The sequence below is a fragment of the Podarcis tiliguerta genome (assembly GCF_965153285.1).
Source record: "Podarcis tiliguerta genome assembly, chromosome: 2".
In the NCBI taxonomy this organism is placed as follows: domain Eukaryota; kingdom Metazoa; phylum Chordata; class Lepidosauria; order Squamata; family Lacertidae; genus Podarcis; species Podarcis tiliguerta.
The window spans coordinates 50,176,854-50,201,473 of NC_139535.1; the positions used below are offsets into that span (position 1 = coordinate 50,176,854).

Genomic DNA, 24,620 nt, shown 5'->3' on the forward strand with positions numbered 1-24,620 from the left:
CTTACAAGGCTTACAGCCAATATGGTCTCATTTAAAACAACACAGATAAAAATTAAGAACAGTTGAAAAGAGGAGTCCTCGGTGCTAAGCAGCAGCTGCCACAGTCCTTGTGAAGCCTGTCAAGCCCCGCCCCAAGCCAAGTGGAAGGAGGCAAGGGCAGGGCAGTTCAGGCCCTAGGCAGGCAGTCCTCCTTGGTTGCAATTACGAGCATCTTGGCTTTCCTTCCTTCTGAGAACCCCTGCTCACTCTTTTTGGTCAGAGAGACAGATCTGAGCACTTTGTGGGCAAAAAGTTCTGCCACGTTCCCTATGGTTGAAAAGAGGCGATAGTTCTGTTTCATGGGTTATGGAAAAATAAAAGGAGTTGGGTGCAAAGACAGAACGTCTGCATTATGTATTGGTCTTCTTCACTCCCAAGAGCACAACTCTAGGAACACAGCAGGAATGGCAGACCTGTGATCCTAGAGCCGCTCTCCTTCACTGTTGAGAACAACACCCTTATTCTCCATCACGGAACTGAAGGGGGAAATCTGTTCATGGAAGTGCCTCTTGAACGGACTGCATAAGGTTACAGAAGAGATTGGAAGGGGCACAGAAGAGATGCAGAAAGCGCAAGGACCGTGTGCCTCCCTCTTCCCCCACCCCAGCATGCTGCTGTCAGACTGCAACTCTGGCAGGGCAAGAGTTTTCAAAAGCGAGACCCATCCCTGACTGTGTTTCTTCTCAGCATATATTGGAACACCCATTTTATGTTGACACAGCTGTAAGGTTCTGGACAATCCCTTTTGAAATACAAAGGGCCATCTGGCAATGATAATAACCTGGCAGTCCTATAGATTACATAATGAAACCAGCTCCTATGTATGTGTATAGAAAAGAAGCCCGGCCTAGAGACTTTGCCACCGACAAAGGGAACACTAATACTCTGAGTCATGACTTGCTTTGCTACATGCAGAAAGTCTCAGGTTCAAATCTAACACTGCTACTTAAGAGAATTGGGTAGGGGAAATAGCTGTGTGCCTGAGACCTTCCAATCAGGATGGACTGTCTAGTACACGGCTCCAATATAAGGCAGCTTCATGGGATTTTATGTTGGGGGGAAACAGAAAACCTTTCTGCTTGGGCTATATTTCTACATCAGGGAGAAGGCAAAGCAAGATCCCAGAGGGGTAAACGATGTGATTACTCTGAATGTACCTATCAGCCTATAATCAGAGCTACTGAGTTAGGCAGAAAATATTAAAGCACTCCAGGCCCTGAGACAGTGACCACTTGGCTAGGTAAGTGATAGCTGTCTGTTGCATCATTTGTTTTGTTTCTACTGCAGACCCATTTCCCAAGGGCTATGTTTTTCGGGAACCCTCGAGTGCCCATGTTAACTCGCTCTCCGATTCACTCATGATAAACAAAAACAAAAAAGGGGCCAAGAAGGTCACAAGGACCTTTGCCAGAACTCAACCTCATAAAAACATAACAAAATGTTTCTGTTTCAACACAGAGGTGGCCAACGTGCGGCCCAGATGTTGCTGGTCAACAGCTCCCATCATGCTGGCTGGGGCTAATGGGAGTTGGAGTCCTGAAACATCTGCAGGCCTGAAGTTCCATGCCCCTAGGCTAGAGCCACCCAGGCCTGCTGCCTGCTTGCCAAATCTCCTCAACCATTCTTGTCCATATAAAGCTATCCCCTCTAGTTTCAGGTCAGCAAAAAAAAAGGGGAGGGGGAGAGAGAAATTAGGAATGTGGGTGTCACTGTGGGTGTCACTCAGGCTGCAGAGACAGCCCCGGAAATGTCCACTTCCCTCTAGGATGCAAAACATGCCCTCAGCTAGCAGCTATTTCCTGTCCTTTCATTTACTGCTACTTATGCCACCTTAGCAAGTTTTTGCTTTTAGGGAAAGTCGATTTAACCATCTGAGAGCTTTCAGTCTGCTGTTTAAAAACTGACTGAAAAAGTGAGTAAATATTGCAGTTCAATCAATGATAAAATTCTAATTTGACCTCCTGAGGAATGATGCATCCAACTACACACACACAACTTTGTGGTTCAATTATCTTTGCGAAACACTGTGTGATGCACTTCTACAGTTTCCTGTTTTGACAAGTTTGCCACAACCCTTGATCCCACAATGAAGCAGCAATGCAAACCATCAATGGCCAGCACATGATATGGTGGAACCATGTTTCTGAAATGGAAATATGTATACAGTTGATGGGGAAATGAAAGGAGCAATTATTAATGAACTAAATGAAAATTCTAATTTGGAGTGCATCCAATCTAACCAGTTTTGTTTGTTTGTTTGTTTGTTTGTTAGGAGGTGGCTGGAGAACCTCCAATGAACAGCCATATATGGTAACTCAGGATCCCTAGTTTAATGCTCTGTTTCTAGATTTTCTTGCACACAAATTTGAACCTTCTTAAAGACCTAAAAAACTTTCCACCATTAGTTTGGATAGATAGAATTATTACCAGTCACGATGGCTCTGCCTATCCTCCTGCCTTTCTCTTTTATTCTTTAAACACACACACACACTCACACACACACACGCAAAGGTGCACATGTCCATTTAACATTATGGGAATAAACATAGATGAACTGCAGATACATTACAAATCAGAAACTGCCCACTCAAGCAAGAAATGACATCATGATGGAGAAGCAAATTGCACACTGGGAAATATGATGCATTATGGATCACCTACAAATATACCACTTTGGAATACTGGTGGCCTACCACAATGTGGTTCCCAGGGAGCCACAGTCCATTGTCGCTTCGCAGTGCATGCCCACAATGCTTTTCTGTTTGTCTGGAGGTGGCCCATGCCTGTTTCAAACATTTGTTTATTTCCTTACATTTCTACCCTGCCTTTTCTCCATCACAGAGCCCAAGACAAGCATGCATATGGTTCCCAAGCAGCCTCCCATCCAGGCACAGGTCAGACCCAGGCCTGCTTGACCACAGCAAATGGTGACCTCAAGTGCCTTTAGACCACATGTGTACAAGCAATGAAACAACAAACCAGGCCTTCAAATATGTGCCTGATCTTGGCCTGTCAATTATCAGTCAATCTGAAGATGAGAGATCAGGGAAAACACTTTCAGGATTCTTCACACAAACCCTGAATTGTCTCTTTAATTCTCTGCAAACAACAGGAAAACAACAATATGTCACAAACAAACAATGCAACAGCTTGAACAGCAGCAGGTCAGGCAGCCAACACATGTGGCCTTTTTTTTTTAACCTGTTCGGTCATGTTACAACAGGGACCATGCCAGAATGCTGCTGCACACGCCCCTTCACACAAATTCCCCTTCCACTAAGTTCCACCCTTTCGACAACGTATTATTTCATCGAAAGCAGGCATTCACCACTTTCCAGAGGAATCACTGCTGCTCAAAGTGAAAACCTATGGACTCTGTCACATGACATTGGGAATGAACCTGCCATACGCGCTGCAAGCTGCCTCATACCAAGTCAGACACCACCCATTAATGGAGCCTAGCACTTTGCCTACTCCAACAAGAGAAGCCCTTCAAAGTCTCAGGCAGCCAGTCTTTCCCATTAACTTCTGCATGTCAAGCATATCCCTCTCCAAAAGGAATCAAAGACTGGAGTCAGGGCTGCATACTCTGTGCACATATGGGCAAGCACAGAAAGATTTCCTTGCCTGGAGGTAATCCTGACTCACCACAGGCAACGAGGCAAGTGGCTATTTTCAAGCCTGAGCTAAGGCTAGCTCACCTGGTGTCACGGCTACATGCTTCACTCCCTTCTAATATACAACCTTCTTTCTTTTCTAATAAGTAACCCTGTTGTTACAGAAAAGAAAAAGAGGGGTAAAAGAGGGAGGTGATCAGCAAAAGGAAGCCTTGGGTTTGAATCTGTTCTTCACTGAAACATCTTTTTTTGCATTATTGTATTTATCGACTAAAGATGCAAGTTGCATCACCAGCAAGTTCCAAGATCTAAGTCAGGAAACTGGCAAGTAACCTTGCAGAAACCGCAAGCAGACAGAGGTGTAGTTATGAAACACTTAGGCAACCCTTTTTTGTACTTTACATCACAGGGTGTAAAGGTGCTGTGGCTGGTTGTTAACATTCAGATCTGCTGTCTTTTTTATTACCTGGCTCTTTGTTAAAAGAAGAATTGTCTTAAGCAGGATACATTAACATTTTGCTTTGCTGATTTAGAGCACAATCCCCCTCTTCTCCCGATGCTAATGACTGGAGGGAGTCAGGGTTGATACACTGGCTTCTTGTCAACAAAGAGAAGATTGTCTGGGAAAGCGAGACTTTACCATAGTGGAGACCACTGTTGTACTCAGGAGTGCAGAATGATACCATCAATGCTTATTCCACCAGTAGAAGAAGATGAACTACAGTCCAACAATATATTGAGGGCACCATCTTGGTACCCCTTATTATCCATGGTAAAATCACTTTTCTTTTCATGATCTCTCAATTTACACTACCACACATTTGCTTATTGTCTGAGGCAAACAAAGAAGTTGCCCAGAAATCAAGCATCTACAGGAGAGAAAGTGGCTGGCTGGAGATATCTAGATTCAAAAGACTGAAAGATTCAAAAGACTGAAGGAAAGTGAGATTTTAAAATCAAGTAACCACAGGAGAGAAAGTGGCTGGCTCGAGATATATAGAAATGTACAGTTGTGTACCTCTCAGCTGGCCCAACACCAATCAGAAACACTTATTGCCACTATTTTTCAACCCCACCCCAAAGAAGCAGGTATTTTTAGATTTGCCAGTGTGCCTTTGTAGTTTGGGGTTAGCCACAAGACACAGATACTCAAAGGAGTTGACTAGAAGCACACCTACAGTTCTGGTCCCCTCATCTCAAGGAGGATACTGTAAATCTGGAAAAGGTTCAGGATAAGTTTTTCTCCCTCTTGTACAATACCAGAACCCAGCACCATCCAATGAAATTGAATGTTGGAATATTTAGGACGTAAAAAAAGACGTACTTCTTCACACAGTGGAATTTGCTCCCACCAGATATAGTGATGGTCACTGACTTGGATGGCTTTAAAAGAGTGTGAGACAAATTTATTGAGGATGGCTACTACCCACAATGCGCTCAAGGCCTGTTTGCAGACTTCCCATAGGCGACTGGACTAGGTGGCCTGATTCAGCAGGGCTCTCTCTTCTTATGCTCTTATGTACCACCAGTCAACAGAAGGCTGCTCTGCTTCTTAAACCTGAATTAAGCTGCTCATTGCTCTTCTGTTCTGCAAAACGAAGAACGACAGACTGAGCCAAAAGGAACTCTTACTTCCTGTATAGACTTTGGGGTGTGGAGAGCTGGTGTTCTCAGCAGAAGGCACTGCACTGTAAAGCCAGATTTGCTGAACACTTGATTGCTGACAGATTCAGTGTGCAAAGTAGGAAGTGGCTGGGAATCAGGGTAAAGACCCCGTCAAGTTATCATTTGTTAGGCATGTACAAAAGGCATGAACATAGCTTGTTCAAAAAGCATAAGAACTATAGCTGATTTGGGGGGGAGGGGATTCTGCAGAGATCTGAGTGTCTCTAACACTTCTGGTCACACTCAGGTTTCGGATTTAACAGCCACTACCCACATTGGTGCTTTTCTTGCCACGTGGCTTGCTGCTTTCACAATCTGGCTTTTACCTTATCTCCTGCCATTTAACTTGGGACCCTGGTAGTGGCATCACTGCCCCCATCCCAACTCCTACTGCTCCCACTTCACATTTTTTAAGGTTTTTGTAAAGATTCAAAAGACTGGATTTAAGTTCTAAGCTCCACTGGAACCAATACAAGCTTTTGTGACTCACTTCACCCTGCGGATACCCAGGAACTTCTTTCTCAGTTTGGAACCACAGCCCTTCCAATCTACAAGCCGCAGGCAGACTTTGTTACTGTGCTAGAAGCTAAAGCTACACTGGGCACACCCTGACCTTGAGGTTCAAAGGGAAGTTAAGAAATTAATTCTTAAAAGCACCGAGATTAGAAATAACAAACATTATTCAGGGCTGTGGCAATAGGAAAGACCTGATCATTGCAGACATAAAACTGCTCTAAAGAAGAATACTTTTTTAACTACCCAGCTACATAGCTCTGGTGTGTCTGTTCTATGTGCCTCAGGAAGGATGCAAGAGCAAGTCTTCGGCTCACATGCTGCCTGCCTCCCAACACTGTTCATATACAAGATGGCTTGAGGAGAGGCAGATATTTCTGTCATTCATGCCATCTCTGAACCCTAATATGAAATAGAAGGGACACCCCCCCCCCCGTTCCCTACTCAACACAAATAAAAAACCTCCCATCTCTCTCTCTACTCAGCCATCTAGCACACAAAATACAAACTAAATAGCTGATTAGTTAATAAAGCTTGTCAATAACTGGTCACAGCCCAACCTATATGATATCACACACACACTCTTTTTTATCATTATTAAATGCTTTATTGAAACTAAAAGGAAACAACAAACAAAAGATTTGTCCAGAAGAAAGAAAAGAAAATGGTAATATTTGTTACATCATATAACAATAAATTCTTCTTGCATTTCTAACCCCACCATGCATCTACAACTTAATCTATCTAGCACACTGTTTGTTTTCATTTTCTTTTGTTAATTATCCATCATGCCACAAAAGTCCTTCAAGGCCTGCCACTTACAATAGTCCTGAAGAATTTTTTTTTGTACATGTCCCATTTTCTAATAAATGTTTGATCTGTGTCACACACACTCTCAGCAGATGGAAGAGTCATCAAGAGGGCAAAACTTCATCAAAATCTATAATAAGCTCCATGCTTACTCACCCCATGAGAGCCCTACCTTGTGTTGAAATCCTAAGTAATAATCTACCAGGGTCACATGAGCAAAGAACATTAACCCTAAATGCTAGCATGGCAACAACCTGACAAGTGCGACAAAACACATGGATAAACGAGAGCAGACAGCTTTCAAGTGGGTCCTTAAAATGTAAGCTTACATTCCCAACATGCCTAAGACGTCAATCAGGACCACTGCCATACGGCAGTAGGTCCTCGGTACAGTTTGGCTGATGTCCCTCCCTGAGACCAATCTTCCTCTTTGTGGCAACAGCGCCACCAATTCTCCTCCCTGCTTTGTTACTTTAAAAAAATTATTTGCCACCACAATAGCAGCAGCAGCAGCGCTGGCCCCTTCTCTGCCACCAGGACCCTGGGAGAAGGCCAAGGGTCTCCCTCTCAGAGCCAGGCATTCTGGGTGAGGTAGCCAGCTGCTAAAAAGAGGGTGTTTATAAAGGCAGTGAGCAAGGGGGTTGGAGGTCAGGCCTTTGTGAGTCCTGGCAGGTCTTTGTCAGTGTCCAGTCTGGCTGACTGCTGGCACCAGGCCCGATATCAATTACTGTGATTCACAGGTTCATCCTCTTGTTAGGGCTCCGGGATAGTAATCCAGTAACCCGGCAGTCTAAGGTGAAGAGCACAATGGAATAAGTGGATTGTATTTTCAAGCACAGGCCTTCAGGGTGTTCTTGGCGAGACTGACGATGAGAACTATCAAAGCACTACGTTATTCTTTTCTTCAGGAGGGCAGGTCTTTAAACCAGTTGAAAGTGCAACGGAACGGCAAATGAGATTTCCTGTAAGTGATACGCATTAGGGGAAAATGCTCCTGTTGCTACATAGGCACTACTTAGGGATCTAAATTGGGTCAGCAAGGAATGAGGTATCTGGGTCATTAATGGAAAGCTCACTCGAAATATCAACCTTTTGCAGAGAGACAATGGAAAAGAATGCAACTTCCATGTTAGACTTTATTAGGTAAAAATCACTAAAAATAAAAGGAATTAATTATAAATGCTTCTATGCAACTGCACAGTACAGGCATGTTCCGTACACTGTGTGGTTCTAAAGCCAATCACTACTCAAACGATAAAGGAAAGTTTAATTAAAGCAGTAAAAGGGATGGGACACTCTTCCTAGGAGGGAAGATTGAAAAGCCTGAAACCTTTAGGAGAGAACTAAGGGAGAAAACCATTATAAAGTCTATAAAATTATAAACAGAGTGAAGAGGGGCACACTTTGCACTCTCTCCAACTCAGTTTAAACTTGACAGCAGGCAAATTCAAATTGCTTTTCCATGTTGCATTCTGCATAGCTACTGTCATGTTCCAACTAGGATTTCAGTCACAAACCCCTAACATGCTATCATCACTGCCTAGAATAGTAGTTAAATTAGGCCTCATAATTCAAGTTAAGTAATAAAGCTGTTTGGCAGGGGTTTGAGAGACGTGAAAGGAATCACACCTCTGCATGCAAGTGCAGAAAAGGAAGGACACACAGTGGGCAGGTTTGGATGCTCAATTCGCAGTTTGATAAGCCACAGCTTAGTGGCTGGGAGAAAAGCAAGGGGGCCACAAGCTCCATCCCCCCCTTCCTCAGCGCTTGCATCCAGGTTTAATTAACAAAATGTTAGCCGCTGCATCCCAAAAATGGAAGGGTGGTTTATCCAACAAGGGGAGAAAGGAAGCAGAAGTCCTCATCCTTCATGTCACAAGCCTGATCTGATCCCAGCAAATCCTGGATTTGCTTTACCCAACAAGTAAAAAAGCAAACCATATACGTCAGGTGTGGGGAACCTCTGGAGCGCCAGATGTTGCTGAACTACAACTCTCATCATCCCTGGCCACTAGCCATAATTGCACTGATGGGAGCAAACGTGGTAACCTCACTACAATTGGATTACTGCAATGCACTGTATGTGGGGCTACCTTGGTCCTTGATCAGATGCACAGCACAGCAACTAGGTTGTTTGTGGGAGAAGACAATGTGCTTGCAGGATTTGCACTGTCTGCCTGTCTGCTATGAGGCCCAGTTCATGGTATAAGGCCCTACATAGCTCTGGACCGGGTTACGTGAGAGACTGTCTTATCCCTTATCCATCCAGTAGATTGCTATGGTCTGTGGTGAAATTTCTCCTGCAGGTTACAAAGTGCTCAGAAGCCTCCTCCACAGTAATTCAGAGCAGGGCTTTTAGCGCAACTGCCCCTCTTCTGTGGAATAGCATCCCTGTCGAGATATAACAGCGGCCAGCTGTCTGCACTTTCTGGAATCAATTGAAGTCATTTATGACTTCATTTATGAGAGCCAGTGTGGTGTAGTGGTTCAGAGCGGTGGATTCGTAATCTGGGGAACCGGGTTCGTGTCTCCGCTCCTCCACATGCAGCTGCTGGGTGACCTTGGGCTAGTCACACTTCTTTGACATCTCTCAGCCCCACTCACCTCACAGAGTGTTTGTTGTGGGGGAGGAAGGGAAAGGAGAATGTTAGCCGCTTTGAGACTCCTTCGGGTAGTGATAAAGCGGGATATCAAATCCAAACTCTTCTTCTTCTTCTTATGTTCTGACTTTGGCTTTCCCAGCTGGATTATGAGGTTTTTACCACAAGCATCTACTTCTTACTGTTTTTGCCTTGTTTTAACAGTGTTTGCTGCTTTTGTGTTTTCAACCGTTTTTTAATTATCTTATGTGAGATTGTGATTTAGAAGGTGTTTAGTAAATCAGGAGTAGCAATAGCAACAACATCTGAAGGACCAAAGGTTCTTCGCACCTGAAACACATGAAATGCTCTTCTTTACCATCTTTGCTCTAAATTGCTTCCTTCTTTTTCCTTTTCTTTTTTTCCCCTAGAAGAGATGTTTCTGAGGTAACTGGAAGGCATATTTCCCAGCTTAGCACTGTGGTTGGAGGAGAAGAGTCTTAAAGCCACACCTTTCATTTTGGAATCGTTCAGTCTGCCAAGGGGAAGGTTGGCTTCTTTAGCAAACCTAAACTTTTACACCCAATCATAGTTTATGCATTTAGAGAATAAATAACTTGCCTCACAAATGGAGTGCAGGATAGGCGATGCTAGGATAGTGAGCAGGGTAATTTTACACTAGCATGAGTGTGGGATATTAGCAAGGGCAGGAAGTCAAACAGCCTTCTAAGTCCCTTACAGTGCAAAATTTTGCATGTCTTCCCTGAAATAAGGCTCACTGGGTTCAGTGGGTTTTACTTCCCTGCATGTAAAGAGGTTGCCACTTCCGTTTGTCTGCAATGACTGCTAAACTCATTGGAATAAGTCTACATAGGACACAGCTGGAATACAAGCTCTACCAAAAAGATGTTCACTGTAAATGATATAAACTGTATTCCTTAACCGTCATCTGGCAAAAAAACCACACCACCCAGCATTGTAAGTGCTGTTCACACAGACACTTTTTGAGAGCTGCCTAAGTGTCCCTAAAAAGATTTCCCCCAAAAAGGGTTCATGTTCAATCCCTTGTGTCTCCAGGCAGGGCTGGGAAAAGCTTCTTCAGGAAACCCTGACAAGCCACTGTCAGTTGGTGTTGAGCTGGGCAGCCCAATTGGTTTAAAGGAGCTTCTCACGTTCCTGTGACCTTTACTGTATCTCTGTGGCAAAAAGCTATTGCTGGACGGAATTCCTGAATGCAAGGAGCCCAGGAGCAAATCTGCTGGGGGACTGGCCATGCCAAACAACATGGACGGAGAGTGGGGACAGTAGATTTCACACTGAACTTTGTGGGCATCACAGAAGCTCATTACATTTTTTTTTTTTTAAGTGCTGAAAATGAAAGCTTTAAAACCATTTATTTCACAAGTGGTGTCTTCCATAAGAAACTGACAAGCTATAAAAACATTTGAAATGACCAAAGAGGATTATGAAATCTGTGGTTCCTTTTAAGGAGATCATTGCACTGCCATTTAGAAAGATGCCCAAAAGATCAACCCTTCCTTCAAGCCGAGTCATAGAAAGGCCGTAAAGACTGGGGCTTTCCATTCTAGAAATGGAAAAAATGTGATCCCACACACGCACACACACCAGCAGCCATTAAAACCTCATTTCATGCAAACCATTCTTTCAGAGCTCCTTCTCTTGTTACTAGTACATCTGCTTTTCTGCTCTGCTAAAGTACCTTTGGATGTTCACACACACACTGAGAGGAAATGTAAATTATTTCCAAAAACATTATTTTTGCAGTGCTGCATTTCAGGGGCCATCCATAATACTCTTAATGCACATCAGGCCATTTTCAAGTTGCTTCTCAAAACCCGGAGATCCCATCATTAGAAGCAGTTGCATCAAAATGAGAAGAAGAAGAAGAAGAAAACAGCATCAGCAGCGAGGACAAGAAAAGCATCAAAAAGTCTTATGCGGCTTAGGCAATGAGTCAAGAAGCACTGCCATATTGAGCAACAGGAGGCCCGAGGAATGAGAAGAGAGCAGGCGCCAGCAAAGGAGAAAGCTTCAAGTAAAATAAAAATAAAAATCTGGCATGAGTCGGTAAACAAGAAAGTTCCTGCTCTTACAAGCACACTGTAGAAAATGTTCTCGTCAGTTGAGCCAGACTATTTTGCACGAAAGGAATCCTGCTGTCATGGATAGTGCAGAAGACGGGGATTTCAATGCACCCCCCACATAATGAAAGAACAGTGCGGCCAGAATGTGTCTGAACTGTGATGATGCTTCTTCTTCACCTGGACGGTAGAGAGGTGTGTGTAGGCAGAAACCTCTGGACTGTGTGGCTGGGATATAGCGAAACTACACAAAAGGAAGAGTCGCAACTGCTGTTCTCCCTACTTTTGCATCTGGCGCTGCCTACCACCCGTATGAGGTCTCCAGGAAGGTTCTCCGTACAATAATTCGACCCCCTCCCCTTCCCAGGCTGAAAAAAAAGTTTGCTTTAAAAAACCTTCAACAAGAGGAGTATCTTCCCCTTTCCTCACTACTACAGAGTACAGAATCTCTGAAACAAAGTTAATGATCTAAATTTTAATCTCCTCTCTCCCACGGAGACATCCTTGGTGCCCCTGGCAATTGCTCTTCACCAAATATAGAAGACGGAAAGACTCAAGAGGAAAATTCCTTTTATGCAGGCCTCCCTCAAGTTTTACAGCAACGCGTCACATATATAAATATACCTCAAGCCAGCCATGACTAAGTGTGCGGATTCCTATGCCGCATCCATCCATGAGTATTCCCTGGTTCTAAAAAGCCTAACACTGAATCACCTATGCTGGGAGGAAAGAGAGGGCATGTTTCTCATATACAGAATAATGTTTGTTAGATAAATAGACAGACAGATACATAGACATATAGATATACACACATGCAAGGATCATCCTAGTAAGCTGCTTAGGAGGCATAATGTTTCTAAAGATCATGAAATTGAAGCATCACAGAGTTTTTCCACACAAAGTAATCAACCACTAGTTCCAGAGTCCTCTTCTGGAAAATTCTAGAAGCAGAAGCAGACTTCAGATTGCCTTCCCAAGGCCAGTGACTCAAGTGGGAGCAGCAATGAAATGCTATTAACTTTTGACTAACCACAAGATCTCCATCTTTCCTGAACTGCTGGATAAGCTCAAGTAGATTTGGAGACAACCAAAGTCAATTAGTTGGCTACATTAGTGGTACATATTTTCATGGGAGCCATCTAACAATTCAGATATTTGGATCATGGGTATTTATTTAGCTGTAGACACAACTAGGGATGCGGGTGGCACTGTGGTCTAAACCATTGAGCCTCTTGGGCTTGCCGATCAGAAGGTTGGTGGTTCGAATCCCTGTGATGGAGTGAGCTCCCGTTGCTCTGTCCCAGCTTCTATCAACCTAGCAGTTTGAAAGCATGCCAGTGTGAGTAGATAAATAGGTACTGCTGTGGTGGGAAGGTAAACAGCGTTTCCGTGCGCTCTGGTTTCTGTCACGAAGTTCCGTTGCACCAGAAGCAGTTTAGTCATGCTGGCCACATGACCCAGAAAACTGTCTGTGGACAAACACCGGTTCCCTCGGCCTGAAAGCGAGATGAGCACCACAACCCCATAGTTGCCTTTGACTGGATTTAACCATCCAGGGGTCCTTTACCTTTTACCTTAGACATAACTAAGCTTCTTGCCTGGAAAACCCCTGACCAGTCCATATTCATGCACTAATCTCACCATCCCGATTCTCATCAGCTGATGAGAGTCACCAGCACGTGAGAGTCATGGAGATAATAAAACTAAATTGGAAGAAACAGCTGGTGGGCAGCGGCAGGGAAAAGAGGAGTAGAAAACAGTGAGAGCAGAGAAGGGAATGCCTTCCCATTGGAATGTAACTGATATCGAGTAAGCAAGAATCACTTGCTGGGAAAAACAAAAGCTATTTCTCAATGAGGGATAAAACTTGTATGTGGACCATCCCACTTGAAGCTGCAGGTTCATATAAATTAATGCTTCTTCAGTCAAAATATTACCTCCATACAGTACCCTAGTAAGTCACGGAGAAAGACTTTAGTGTAGCCTTGTCCTTGACATGCTTGCATTTTAGTAAGCCAATCCAAAAACTAGCTTCTAAAAGGGAAATATTTGGCGACTGATTCTGAGCTATCTTTCCAAGAGAGACAGCACAAAGGATGTGGAGTTTCGTAAGACTTCAGCAGCCCTGACCTTTAGGCCCTCCAACCGTTGTTGGACTCAAACTCCCATCAGCCTCCACTAGCATAGCCAATTATTGGTGCATGCATGTGGGGAATATTATATTGGTCTATCTCATGGGTAGGCAAACTAAGGCCTGGGGGCCAGATCCGGCCCAATCGCCTTCTAAATCCAGCCCGCAGATGGTCCAGGAATCAGCATCTTTTTACATGAGTAGAATGTGTCCTTTTATTTAAAATGCATCTCTGGGTTATTTGTGGAGCCTGACTGGTGTTTTTACAGGAGTAGAATGTGTGCTTTTATTTAAAATACATAGGGCATCGGAATTTGTTCATTTTTTTTCCCAAAATATAGTCCGGCCCCCCACAAGGTCTGAGGGACAGTGGACCGGTCCCCTGCTGAAAAAGTTTGCTGACCCCTGGTCTATCTGATTATAATGCTAGTGCTTCTGTCTCATTTTCTAAGGTTCCTTTCATACTGCAGTACCTGTTGCATTATAGAATTATAGCTTTTGGCCCATATACTGGCCTGCCGTGCTAAATTTCATTCGCACCAGTGAGCGTGGTGTGACACAATGAGAATGACTGGACATTACTATTCACCCATCCTTTCCACTCAGGCATGCTTCTATTCCCTCATGAAAAGAGCAAGAAGGAACCGTATGCTGGTATACTGCCCCAAATTCCATCACTTCACTCCTGCAGTGTTCTGAGTTAATGCAAACAGATTTTTTTCTGAAAGCAATTAACATGGAAAAGAGTGCTGAGCTTCCCCTACATTCCCTTAGATTTCCAGAAGTGACTTCTATTTCATATCTGTGTCAAATACAATGTGGAATTTACCAGTTAGGGAAACACGAGGGAACAGAATAAACTACCATGTGGATGCAGCCTATCAGGGATGACGGTTGATGTAGTTGAGCATCATCTGTAGGGTCAGAGGTTCCCCAACTATGGGTTAAAGAAAGAAGGAGTTTCACAGGAGAAGCCTACACACTAGATGGGGATTAATCTGTAAGTGGTTCAGTTATCTACTGGCTGAGAGTTGTTCCATAGCAGCCATGCAAAACAGCAGCACCTGTAGTCATTACTAGAGAATTAGGCTGGAATCTATTGGAGGAGTCACCTAATGGAAGAACAGGGGAAACAATTTTTGCCAATCTTCCTTTCCCTCTGCAGCCCACCAACTCCCAGACTTCTCCCACCCTGTTCTGGAGGGTCCCTCAACTTTCTTGAGTTGGCTTTCAGGAACAATAGGAACAGGGGAAGAGGAATCAGTGCAAATTGCTTCCTGTCCTCTTCTATAAGTGGATCAAAATCCTTCTCACTACCACAAGGGCACCCATTAGATTCTATCCCGTGCTTCTTTTGTTAGACAAGTTTTCAACTGCCACCATATCAGACACTCCAATGGCTAACATTGACTACAACCTTTTATTTACATTGCACAGGAAACAGATTTTGAAAGCACCCAGAAAATGGCCCCATGAACAGAACAGTCTACACGGCCACCTCACTTTGGCCAGACAGCAAGTATCTTATTCCATCTAATGGGACTCCAGTCTGTTGCTTCACAAAAATATCAGCAAGCACCTTCATGGGAAAAGTTGTTCAAAATATGAAGGGGTTCACAGTATGTCCCAAAGGAAACTTCACTGGCAACCAAAAAAACCCCAAATAAGGATAAAACCTACTGTTCTTTTAAAATTAAAGTTGTGTGGATTCTTGAGGTAATGCATTCCAGAAGCTTCCACTAGAATCTTCCTCTGGGTAGCTCTAGGCCAGCCACCCACCCTGCCCAAGTTGACTGGTGGCAGCCAGATTAATGAAGCGAAGAAATATTTATTTGTTAATTTTGTATCCTGCTTTTCTACCACTGGTACACAACTGAAGAAGCTGACACCAAAAGACAACAACACAAAATCAATGTAAAACTTACCATCCTCGATGACGATTTTGATGAGGCGGACTGAACCGTTCCGGGCCTTGGCAAAAAAATCCTTTAATTCTGTTGTGGCTAAAAGAATCAGAAACATATTGATCAGGATCTGAAAAGGGAAACCCAAACTTTATTCCACTCTTCAAAACAAGGTAAAGGAAAAAGAAAAAGGAGAAAGAACTAGTAGAGTTTTTTTCAAAAAGAAGAAAGATTTCAGTTGCTCTGATCGACTGTGTGGTGAAGTATTAACTCTCACAGAAGTTTCAGAGTTAAATACCGGCTGGGAGGGAGCGCATGTGATCGAAAGAACTTGATACTTGGCTTGAGCGAACATAATATCCCAAATTTAGCAGATAGTTTGGCTTGCAAAGGCAGGGTGGGCTCAGGTGACAGTTTATTAAATATACAGTGCATCCTGATGTATACACAGGGCAGAGGGAAAGGAGCCTGCTGGGATTAGGAGTGATGATGGGCAGAGGCAGCACTGTTTTTGCTCTTGCAATGACGATGTTTTGCTTTAGATGCCCCAACCAGAAACATGTGACACCCCCCCCCCCACCAGTGAGCTGCCAAGCAAACAGCCAGCCAGACATTTATAGGAATCGGAACTGGAGCTGCTCTGGCATTCGCCCTCTGCCTGTCCTATGTCGACCCTTGAAGGATAATATGCTATGAACCCGAGAGAAGAGAAGCCAGCAAAGTTCTCGGCGAGGCCGCAGATGCTTGCCAAATGAAAAACCTGTTGGGTTGTGTGTTGCCGACAACAACAGATAATGTCACCTTTATGGACGGCAGGAAGGATTTGAGTTACTTTGGTTGAAGATGATGTCATCTGCCAAACCCTTTCATCCTGCTCACCAAACATGGATACAACAGCTCTAGGTGAGCTGGCTGGCAGGAATTGCATTTTACAGGCCATGCATTTCCCTGTGAGAACAAGTGATAGTAAAAGATAAACTAGCTAAGTAGGAATTAAAGGCTCATTAGCTTCACTGTGTAATTAGAACAATTGAAATAATTGAGTAAACAAGGCAGCCCTGGAAAACATCTGATTCTCTGACCTGGCAGAGGCCAAATTTTCACATAACGCTAAGCCAAACTACAACTTAGCATGGAGGCTCCCAAATATGCAACCATGCTCACTTTACTCCTTCCCAGAATTTTTAGCTCAGAGTGGCGCAGCTACTAAGCCAAGGTCTGACTTGTGTGTCCTCCAAGCCAAGGGTTGCACAGGTCTCTCCTCCTTAACCACAAGATTTGGTCATGACTAAGGAGAAGAGACCTCAAGCATGAACCCCAGTTTGACTTAGCTGCAGTTTTGCACAGTTAAAAAAGGAGGAAGCAGAGTGGGCGTGAGAACCTCTTTAGGCACCAACGCTGTGCCAATAAGTTATACTTTGGTTTACGGCAACTTGTGTACTGGACCCATAATGCTGGTTCTCTGCTAACCATGGTGTACAAATCAGCAGCTGGCTTCAGGAATGCACCCTCCCTCTACTCCTCTCCAGCATGCATTGCCCCTCCATTCCCTTCCCTAATCAAACTTAACTGTGGTTTAGTGCTATATCTGCACCAAATTTGGCTAAAGCCCACCACATTTGCATCATAACCGGCATTTGAATCAGGTTGGCAAACCCTGGTTAAGAGGGAATCTCATTAGCATGTGCTTTCTTGAAGTTGTCGTGATTTGAAAAGCAAGGTGTATTTCTGCACCAGGCTACTGCATTTGTTACCATGATTCACCATCTATGCTTCAAGATCAGCATGGTGGAACTGAAACCTGTTGATCCTATTAGATTAGAGCTGGGGAACCTCTGGCCCACTGGAGTCCAATCTGGCCTGCAAGACCATTTTCTCCAAACCATACTCACCTGTCCGTCAGCTGATGGACAGGAGGACAGGGTTCAATTCTACATTGCTTGTGGCTATCTGACCCTTAAAGCCAAAAAGGTTCCCTACCTCTTAATTAGATTTTTCAGGAGTCAAATACAACATAGGCAACTTTTCGTGGGACTACTTTGGAGAAGTTGACGCTGATCTTGCAGTCTTCCATGATTATATGGTACCTGGATGTATTGGCAACTGACGCAAAATCCAGACAAAACCAAAGTAATGGCAGTTTGCAGGCTCTGCCCAGGCAAGTCTTGGGAAATGATGTCTCACTGTTGTTCACTCTGATCTCGCCAGTCACAGCCTGTCCTGGCTGAATCTTCCAGTTATGGCAGCAGCTGGGAAAGAAGGCTGCAAACCCTTGGTACAGATTAACTTGTGTGATGTTTAGCCAATACAAGATAGATAAACGTACAGCACTGATCTGCAGCGCTGATCTTAGAATCTACCTGGGGCTACAAATGGTACAGATTGCAGAGGAGTGCCTTTGGATGAGGCACCTCCTGAGAAGTCTATTGCACCAGGATCTAAAGGTGGCTCTCAATTGCCTCCTAAATACTAATGCAATACGCTAGTATTCATTTTAACTTATGAAACTAACTCAGGGAAAGCCAACATGGTGCCCTCCAAATGCTGCTGAACTTCAAATCCCATCAGCCCCAGCCAGCATGGCTATTGGGCAGGGAATATAGGGGTTGTCTCCTAACATTTGGAGGGCACCACATTGGCTACCCTTGCTAGCTCATGCTAAATCCCTACATGATGATCTCCTTCTATGTACCCTTGCTGATCTTACTGGCCATGCAATGCACCCCAAAACAAGCATTTCACCACACAAAGCAGCAAAGTAATCCAATATATACTTTTACCAATGCAGATTTTTCATTACTCATACAGCCTGATGCAAAGGAAAGACTATGTAAGCCTGTGTGTGACAATACCTTAAAAGGCATTGTCACTGCTTGCTCCTAACAGCTGGACTTCCCCCTTCTGGCTGTGTGCATAAGTGAACACACACTGGTTTACTTTATCATACACAGCTTCTTCTGGCTCTCTCTCTCACTCACAGCCCACAATTAACTCGCTCCAACGCTGTTTGAGAAGGGCCATAGCTCAGTGGAAGAGCACATGCTTGGCATGTAAAAGGTCTCAGCATCTCCAAGGAAGACTGTGGAAAGACCCCCTGCCTGCCTGAAAGCCTAGAGAGCTACTATCTGTGTAGATCAGGGTTTCTCAAACTTGGGTCTCCAGCTGTTTTTGGACTACAATTCCCATCATCCGTGACCACTGGTCCTGCTAGCTAGGGATGATGGGAGTTGTAGTCCAAAAACCGCTGGAGACCCAAGTTTGGGAAACTCTGGTATAGACAAAATGTCTGACTTGTGCAAGTCAGCTTCCTATAAACCTCTCCCCTTTGGGTGTGACTCAAGACACATTGGCTGAGAGTTGAAGCACCACTAGCCTCTACAGCTGACACGGCTTTCCTTATTCCTCAGGTACAATGCTCTCGGACCCAGTTTGCTGGAAATAGAGCTGGAGAAGTTGTGCTTCACAGAAGCCTGTAGTAAGTCTCCACTTTCCTAAGACATTGGTCTCTTACACTTGCACAGACCAAGAGTGAACCTGCTTCTTTCCACCCCCACCCCCAAAAAACCAAGCTCAACAGTCCATACTGTTGTAGCAGCAGGCACTTTGCAGCTGGCGAGTCCTTGGTTTTCCTCATCCTTTCCCTGCTCCGTCTTTTGTGTTTCTCTCTGCGATGCTGCAGCAACAGTACATAAGCAAGCCGCAACTGCTCCTGTGCTTGAGTAGAATTAGCCATTCAATGGCCCTGGGGACATCATTGTGTGTGTGAATATATTGCTTGTGGGGGTGAGTTTTAAGAGGAGTGCTGCCCCACCCAAGTGAAACATTTTCCTGCAAAGGCTGGGAGCATCACCGTTCAAGAAATTCCTCATCCATTCCTCTGCTTTTAAGGATGCAGTTCCTCCCTTTGTTTTCAGGAGACAAGACTTTATCTTTTCACAGGACCCTACAACATGATAGTAACATGGAATGATTTTCCTTCTGGGAGCAGCCCCCCCCCCCATCCCCAAACCCTAAACCTACATGCAACAACTTAAAATATTTGCCCTACAGGCAAATGTCAAATGTAATGCCCAGAACTGTGACCTTAGGAGCTTACTTCTCTAGTATGTTCTGTAGATTTGTACACTCATATCAGATGCCTATTTCTAAGGAAGATACTGCTCAGCCTGCAAGACATCTAGCACAGCATTAAACAGGGATTAATTATTTGGTCCTGACTAGATCCAAGCTCCCCAGTGTTGTGCTGCCAATGCTCATTACAAGCGCCCTTTGTAATCTGGAGAGTTTTAATCAGACTTAGTAACAGAGAACCTTAACACACAATGCCAGCTGTAAAGGTGGAGAGTGAACGTTCCAAAGATACCCTTTTGAGTTGCTTTACAAAAGGAAGCCATGACAATTTCTCTTATTAATACAGAGGAACTTTGAAAGGCTGCAGGAGCCGTCACTCAGCACGGCTCAGGTTCATCAACTCCAGCCACCACCAGAGGCCATATCTATTCCATACCACAGGACATCAAAACCCTCTGTTTTAGCACAGATGTGGCCCAAGGAAAATTATTTACTCTGCTTCGAAGACCCCAAGATATGCAAGCAGTTAAAAAGTCCCCCCCCCCCCAGGAACTACTGTGGATCAGAATAGATATCTGTAAGACTGGGAGTAGAAGATCAAAAACAGAACAGGAAGCAGACGACTATTTTTTTTTTTTTACTTACTTACTTACTTACATAGAATACTTAAATCCTGCTCATGTCTTCCAGCTAGACTGCAACTCCCATCATCCCTGCCCATTGGCCATGCTGGCTGGGGCTGATGGAAGTTGGAGTTCAACATATCTGGGTGACACTGGCCTAGCTACCACTATATTTCTCAAAGAGACTTGCAAAAGTTTATCACAATAAAAATCACATTCAAGTCTTCCGTCAGGAGCAGAAATAACCTGATGCCCCTACGGTGCCATTTCCTGCCCTTATCCTTGGTGTTGTTCTTTAGCTTGAAAGGAATTTTGCAGCCTTAGTTTCCTTGCAGGTGAGCAGAGAGCACTAAACAAACAAAAAAAAGTCCACCGTCTGTAAGGAGATATAATTCAGCAGTTGCACATGAACTGAATGACCAAGAGTTTGGATCATGCTTACCGGTGGATTCCCTGTAAAGGCTTTATTTAGTTGCTAACTGATATGTTTCCATTGTTATAGCAACTGGTTACTACATATGCCTGTTCAGGAAGGTCATGATTGTTGTTTTGTTGTGTATTTTAATTATGTATGTATTTTATAATTGATTTCATAGTTGGAAACTGCTTACAAGTCACTCTGGCATGTAAGTGATAGATAAATTAATGATAACAACATGAATTTCCAAATGAGAACCTTTATTTAAATCAAAGATGGGAAGAGTACGCAATTATTTTCATTTGGCATATTCTGCCATTGACTGTTTTTTCCTCATTATGTATTTCAACACACCTGCCTGTTGTAATGTGAACTGGGCATGAATATATCCTGACATTTATGACATATTTGCCTGAGTCTACTTCTGCTACACCAATTCACTGTTTACAACTGTGATCGCATCATATTTTCACACGTACCCCACACCAGGAGAAGAGTGGACCAAGTTTTAGTATGAGCATCTTTTCCTCCATCATCTCATGTCCCATCACCAGCTGGATCAATAATATATGAACCCTGAAATGAATGCCCTCCTGAGTATGTCAAGTCACTCTGTCCTCCTGACAGGAAATCTGAGCCTGTGGCTATCAATCTTTCATTCTCTGGACGTAATCTTTATGTTAAGGAGACTTCAAGTAGCTGTTTTCGTTTCCCATTCACTGGGTTTGAGGAAATAGGTGCTACATTTGGTATTATGACTAAAACAAATCCCAGAAGGTCGTGGCCTTATAGGGTTCCCAAGTAAGGCCATCCTGACCTCCTGACTAGCTGCTCCTCAGGCGTTCTTGTTCTGAGCATTATTTCATGGCACTCCCAACTCTCCCCCAGTTGCTGCATTGACACCTGTCCTTTGTTGTACTACAGACGCCGCCCAAAAGCAAGAGCAGAAGCAGCCAAATAGATACGCAGAGAGAGAGCTTTGTTGGTATGAAACAATGCAAGCTCCTTAACATTTAAGCTTCAGTAACAGCTTCCTTTGTGTGCGCACCAAAAACTCTTCTTATCTGAGGCCTGCGCTAGACCTGTCTCTAATCACAACAGCCTTGGTATGTTGGCTACTCCATGCCATGGTCATTATGGCCAAGATGAGGTTAGCATCTGCAAGTCGCTTTGAGGTTATTTACTACAATCAAGTGGTACATAAATGTTATGAAATAAACAAATAAATACCATCATTTGGTGGAAAGCTTCCATGTCGACATACCACCAGCTTTTGTAAGGAGTACCCAGCAATGGTGTTAAAAGTTTCAACACAACATCACCACAGTAGTGAGCGCTCGCTCTCGCTCTCGTGCTCTCTCTCTCTCTCTCTCTCTCTCACACACACACACACAACGGCTGCCAGGCACCAGCCACTGCATGGCAAGCATCATATACAAGCTAGAAAGTTACATGAGAGAATATTAAAATAACTGTTATGCCCAAGGGAGCAGGAGTGGGTAGCAGCGCCCTCAATACCACCAGCTAAACATTGTGATATATCAACGTATCACAATGTCTGAAATAAAGATGGAACTGTGTAGAGGTGAGCGTCCCCCAAGGGATGAAAAAAAGAGTACTGTTGATATATAACTGGCGTAGAAAGCTGGGTTGAGCAATCGCTTGCTTCTAGAAGTAATTTCTCTCTAAAGATTTATAGGCCACAAGTGCAGGTCAGGCAGGCAATGAATGAAGCATGCCGCTGGCTAGCTTAACTCCAGAAGGAATAGATGAGGAATATCTATGCCACCAACCCAGGCTAGAGTCCCAATTCTACTTCTGCAGTTTTGTCATGTTTCAGTATGGCTTTTACGCACCTGCCTCAGCTTTTGGGGATGGAGGGTGGCCATGCTTCAGGCCCATCTAATTGAGACACAGTACTTCTTAAGTACCTGCTCCAAAGGCTTCCAGGACTCAGTGCGCCATGGCAAAGGTCAGCATTTCTAGGCCATGTTGTCACTCCCGGGGTCTTAAGCTTTGATTTAACTGTCATGTTTGGCTTGGATGCATTTTACTGACCTCATAAACAAGTCCCTGATATGGTCATTGAGGCAATCAAAATTCAGGACAGCTGTCCCTGCTTTCCGATGGACTCCCGATAAGAAACAGAGGGGTTACTTGCAAGACAACAAGTCCCTCCTGTCTGAAATCTAGCCCTAGTAGTTCAGCTTCACAAAGAGCCAGAGAGTCCTGCCGGTGTATAAATTACTCCCTGAACTCCAAGCCTGTAAAACAATCTCATAGCTGCTTGTCATTCACCCTCCCAAGAGTCGGGCAATGACTGGAGACGGCTGGATCAGGTGTCAGGTCCCCAGAGCCCAAAGGATGGATCCTGACAATCAGCTTATTACACTAAAAGGTTCTTAAACACACTGTTTCCAAGGGGGTTTCCTCTGCTTGGATAACTTTAAACGCTCAGCTTCACAGGGCCTTAATTATTCAGACAAAATTACAGCTCTGTATCAAGTGCAGCTCCTTTGTTTGTGTAAAAAAACCTCCTCTCCATTTTCTGAACACACTAGCCTTTAGCACTCTCCACAAAGCGACGGAAAGGACAATGAGAGCTTCTGGTATGGAACGGAGCTGGTAAGAACATTCAAAATAATAATTTGATCTGCCAACCAGATCTGCAGAATGTGCTTGTGTCTGCTCAGGTCCCATTGAAACTAACCATGTTTTGGTTTCATTGTTTTTATTCACCGGTCCCTAAGGTCCCAAGGCAGGTTACATTAAAACGCAGTAGTAAAAACTTTAGTTCGTAAAAGAAGAGCTGGAGCACCATTGGCTCTTCAGATGCTGCTGGACTCTCACCTTCCCCATCACCCCTAGCCAGCATGGCCAATGATCAGGAATGATGGTAACCCAAGAAGATCTGGAAGGCCACCATCCCTGATGCAGAGATGAAAAGAGAGTCTCTCGGAATACAACCTGCTTCACCCATGACACTACATAGTGGTGAACACACATTTGCCACCAGGGTGTAGAGAGGGCAAGAAGCTGAGGCCCAATCCTGCCTCTTTGGCAGGTGCAACTGCTGTGCTTTTGCAAAGACCTGCTGGGGTGAAGGGATGCCCCTTGCCTAGATTGAGGCATCTGTGCGCTACCGTACTGTCTGCTTTTTTCTTTCAGCTGTATCTGTTGTTTTATTGAATTCTAATGTTGCTCCCCGCTCTGGGATTGTGTCAAAAATGAAGAGCAGGTTATGAATGGTGTAAATAAACAAACTGCATTTTAATTAGAAACAGCAATGTATTGACATGTGAAAGGCAAAAAAGAAGGATGTCACATACAGGAGGGAAAAAGGTTGTTTTCTGCTGCTCCAGAGAAGCGGACACGGAGCAATGGATCCAAACTACAAGAAAGAAGATTCCACCTAAACATTAGGAAGAACTTCCTGACAGTAAGAGCTGTTCGACAGTGGAATTTGCTGCCAAGGAGTGTGGTGGAGTCTCCTTCTTTGGAGGTCTTTAAGCAGAGGCTTGACAGCCATATGTCAGGAGTGCTCTGATGGTGTTTCCTGCTTGGCAGGGGATTGGACTCGATGGCCCTTGTGGTCTCTTCCAACTCTATGATTCTAAGTGTGCCCATGTAAAAATGTTAATGTGCCCTTAAAAAATATACAATTGACCCACGAAGTCATCCAAGAACTAAGCAATGTCTTTCTTATCACAATACATAGCAAGGTTAGTGACTAGTTTCCAGCTTGAGGGCCATGTTAGTGGGTGGGCAATCTTCTGGGGGCCGCATGCCAGGGATAGGCAGGGCCAGGGGCAAAAAGTAGGTAGGAATAACAGATGTGACACCTCTGCACAGCAGGGTACATTCCAGCAAGACAAAAATCAGAGTTTCTCTCTCTTACTTCCATTCGCACACATTATATTATCCACTCAGGCAAGAAAGAGGCATAATCACAGTTCAAGGAACTTGAGGAGGTGGCAGAACAGGACCAGTGAGTGTTGTGGGCCAGAAAAGGGGGATATGGCCTTGGAAAAGTCCCAAGGGCCACATAGTGAGGCCTGGAGGGCCACATTTGCCCTTGAAGCCTGAGGTTCCCCATTCCTGCACTGTGATGTTTACCACTTGCAAGAATACAGAACCTCCTATCTTAA

General features: G+C 44.2%; 1 protein-coding gene and 1 long non-coding RNA gene across 3 annotated transcripts in view; one reads left to right on the forward strand and one right to left on the reverse strand.

Annotated features, from left to right (window-relative positions):
- TWF2 (twinfilin actin binding protein 2) overlaps window positions 1-24,620 on the reverse strand; it is a 56,396-nt gene that overhangs the window by 23,480 nt on the left and 8,296 nt on the right. For both annotated transcript variants that reach the window (XM_083429523.1, XM_083429524.1), the window contains exon 2: window positions 15,382-15,459. In XM_083429523.1, coding sequence (XP_083285649.1) covers window positions 15,382-15,459 — 78 coding nt within the window. The remainder of the gene's footprint in view (window positions 1-15,381; window positions 15,460-24,620) is intronic.
- On the forward strand, window positions 16,778-20,716 carry LOC310672434. Its single transcript, XR_014508574.1, has 2 exons — window positions 16,778-18,835; window positions 20,390-20,716. It is a non-coding gene; the product is annotated as an uncharacterized lncRNA (long non-coding RNA).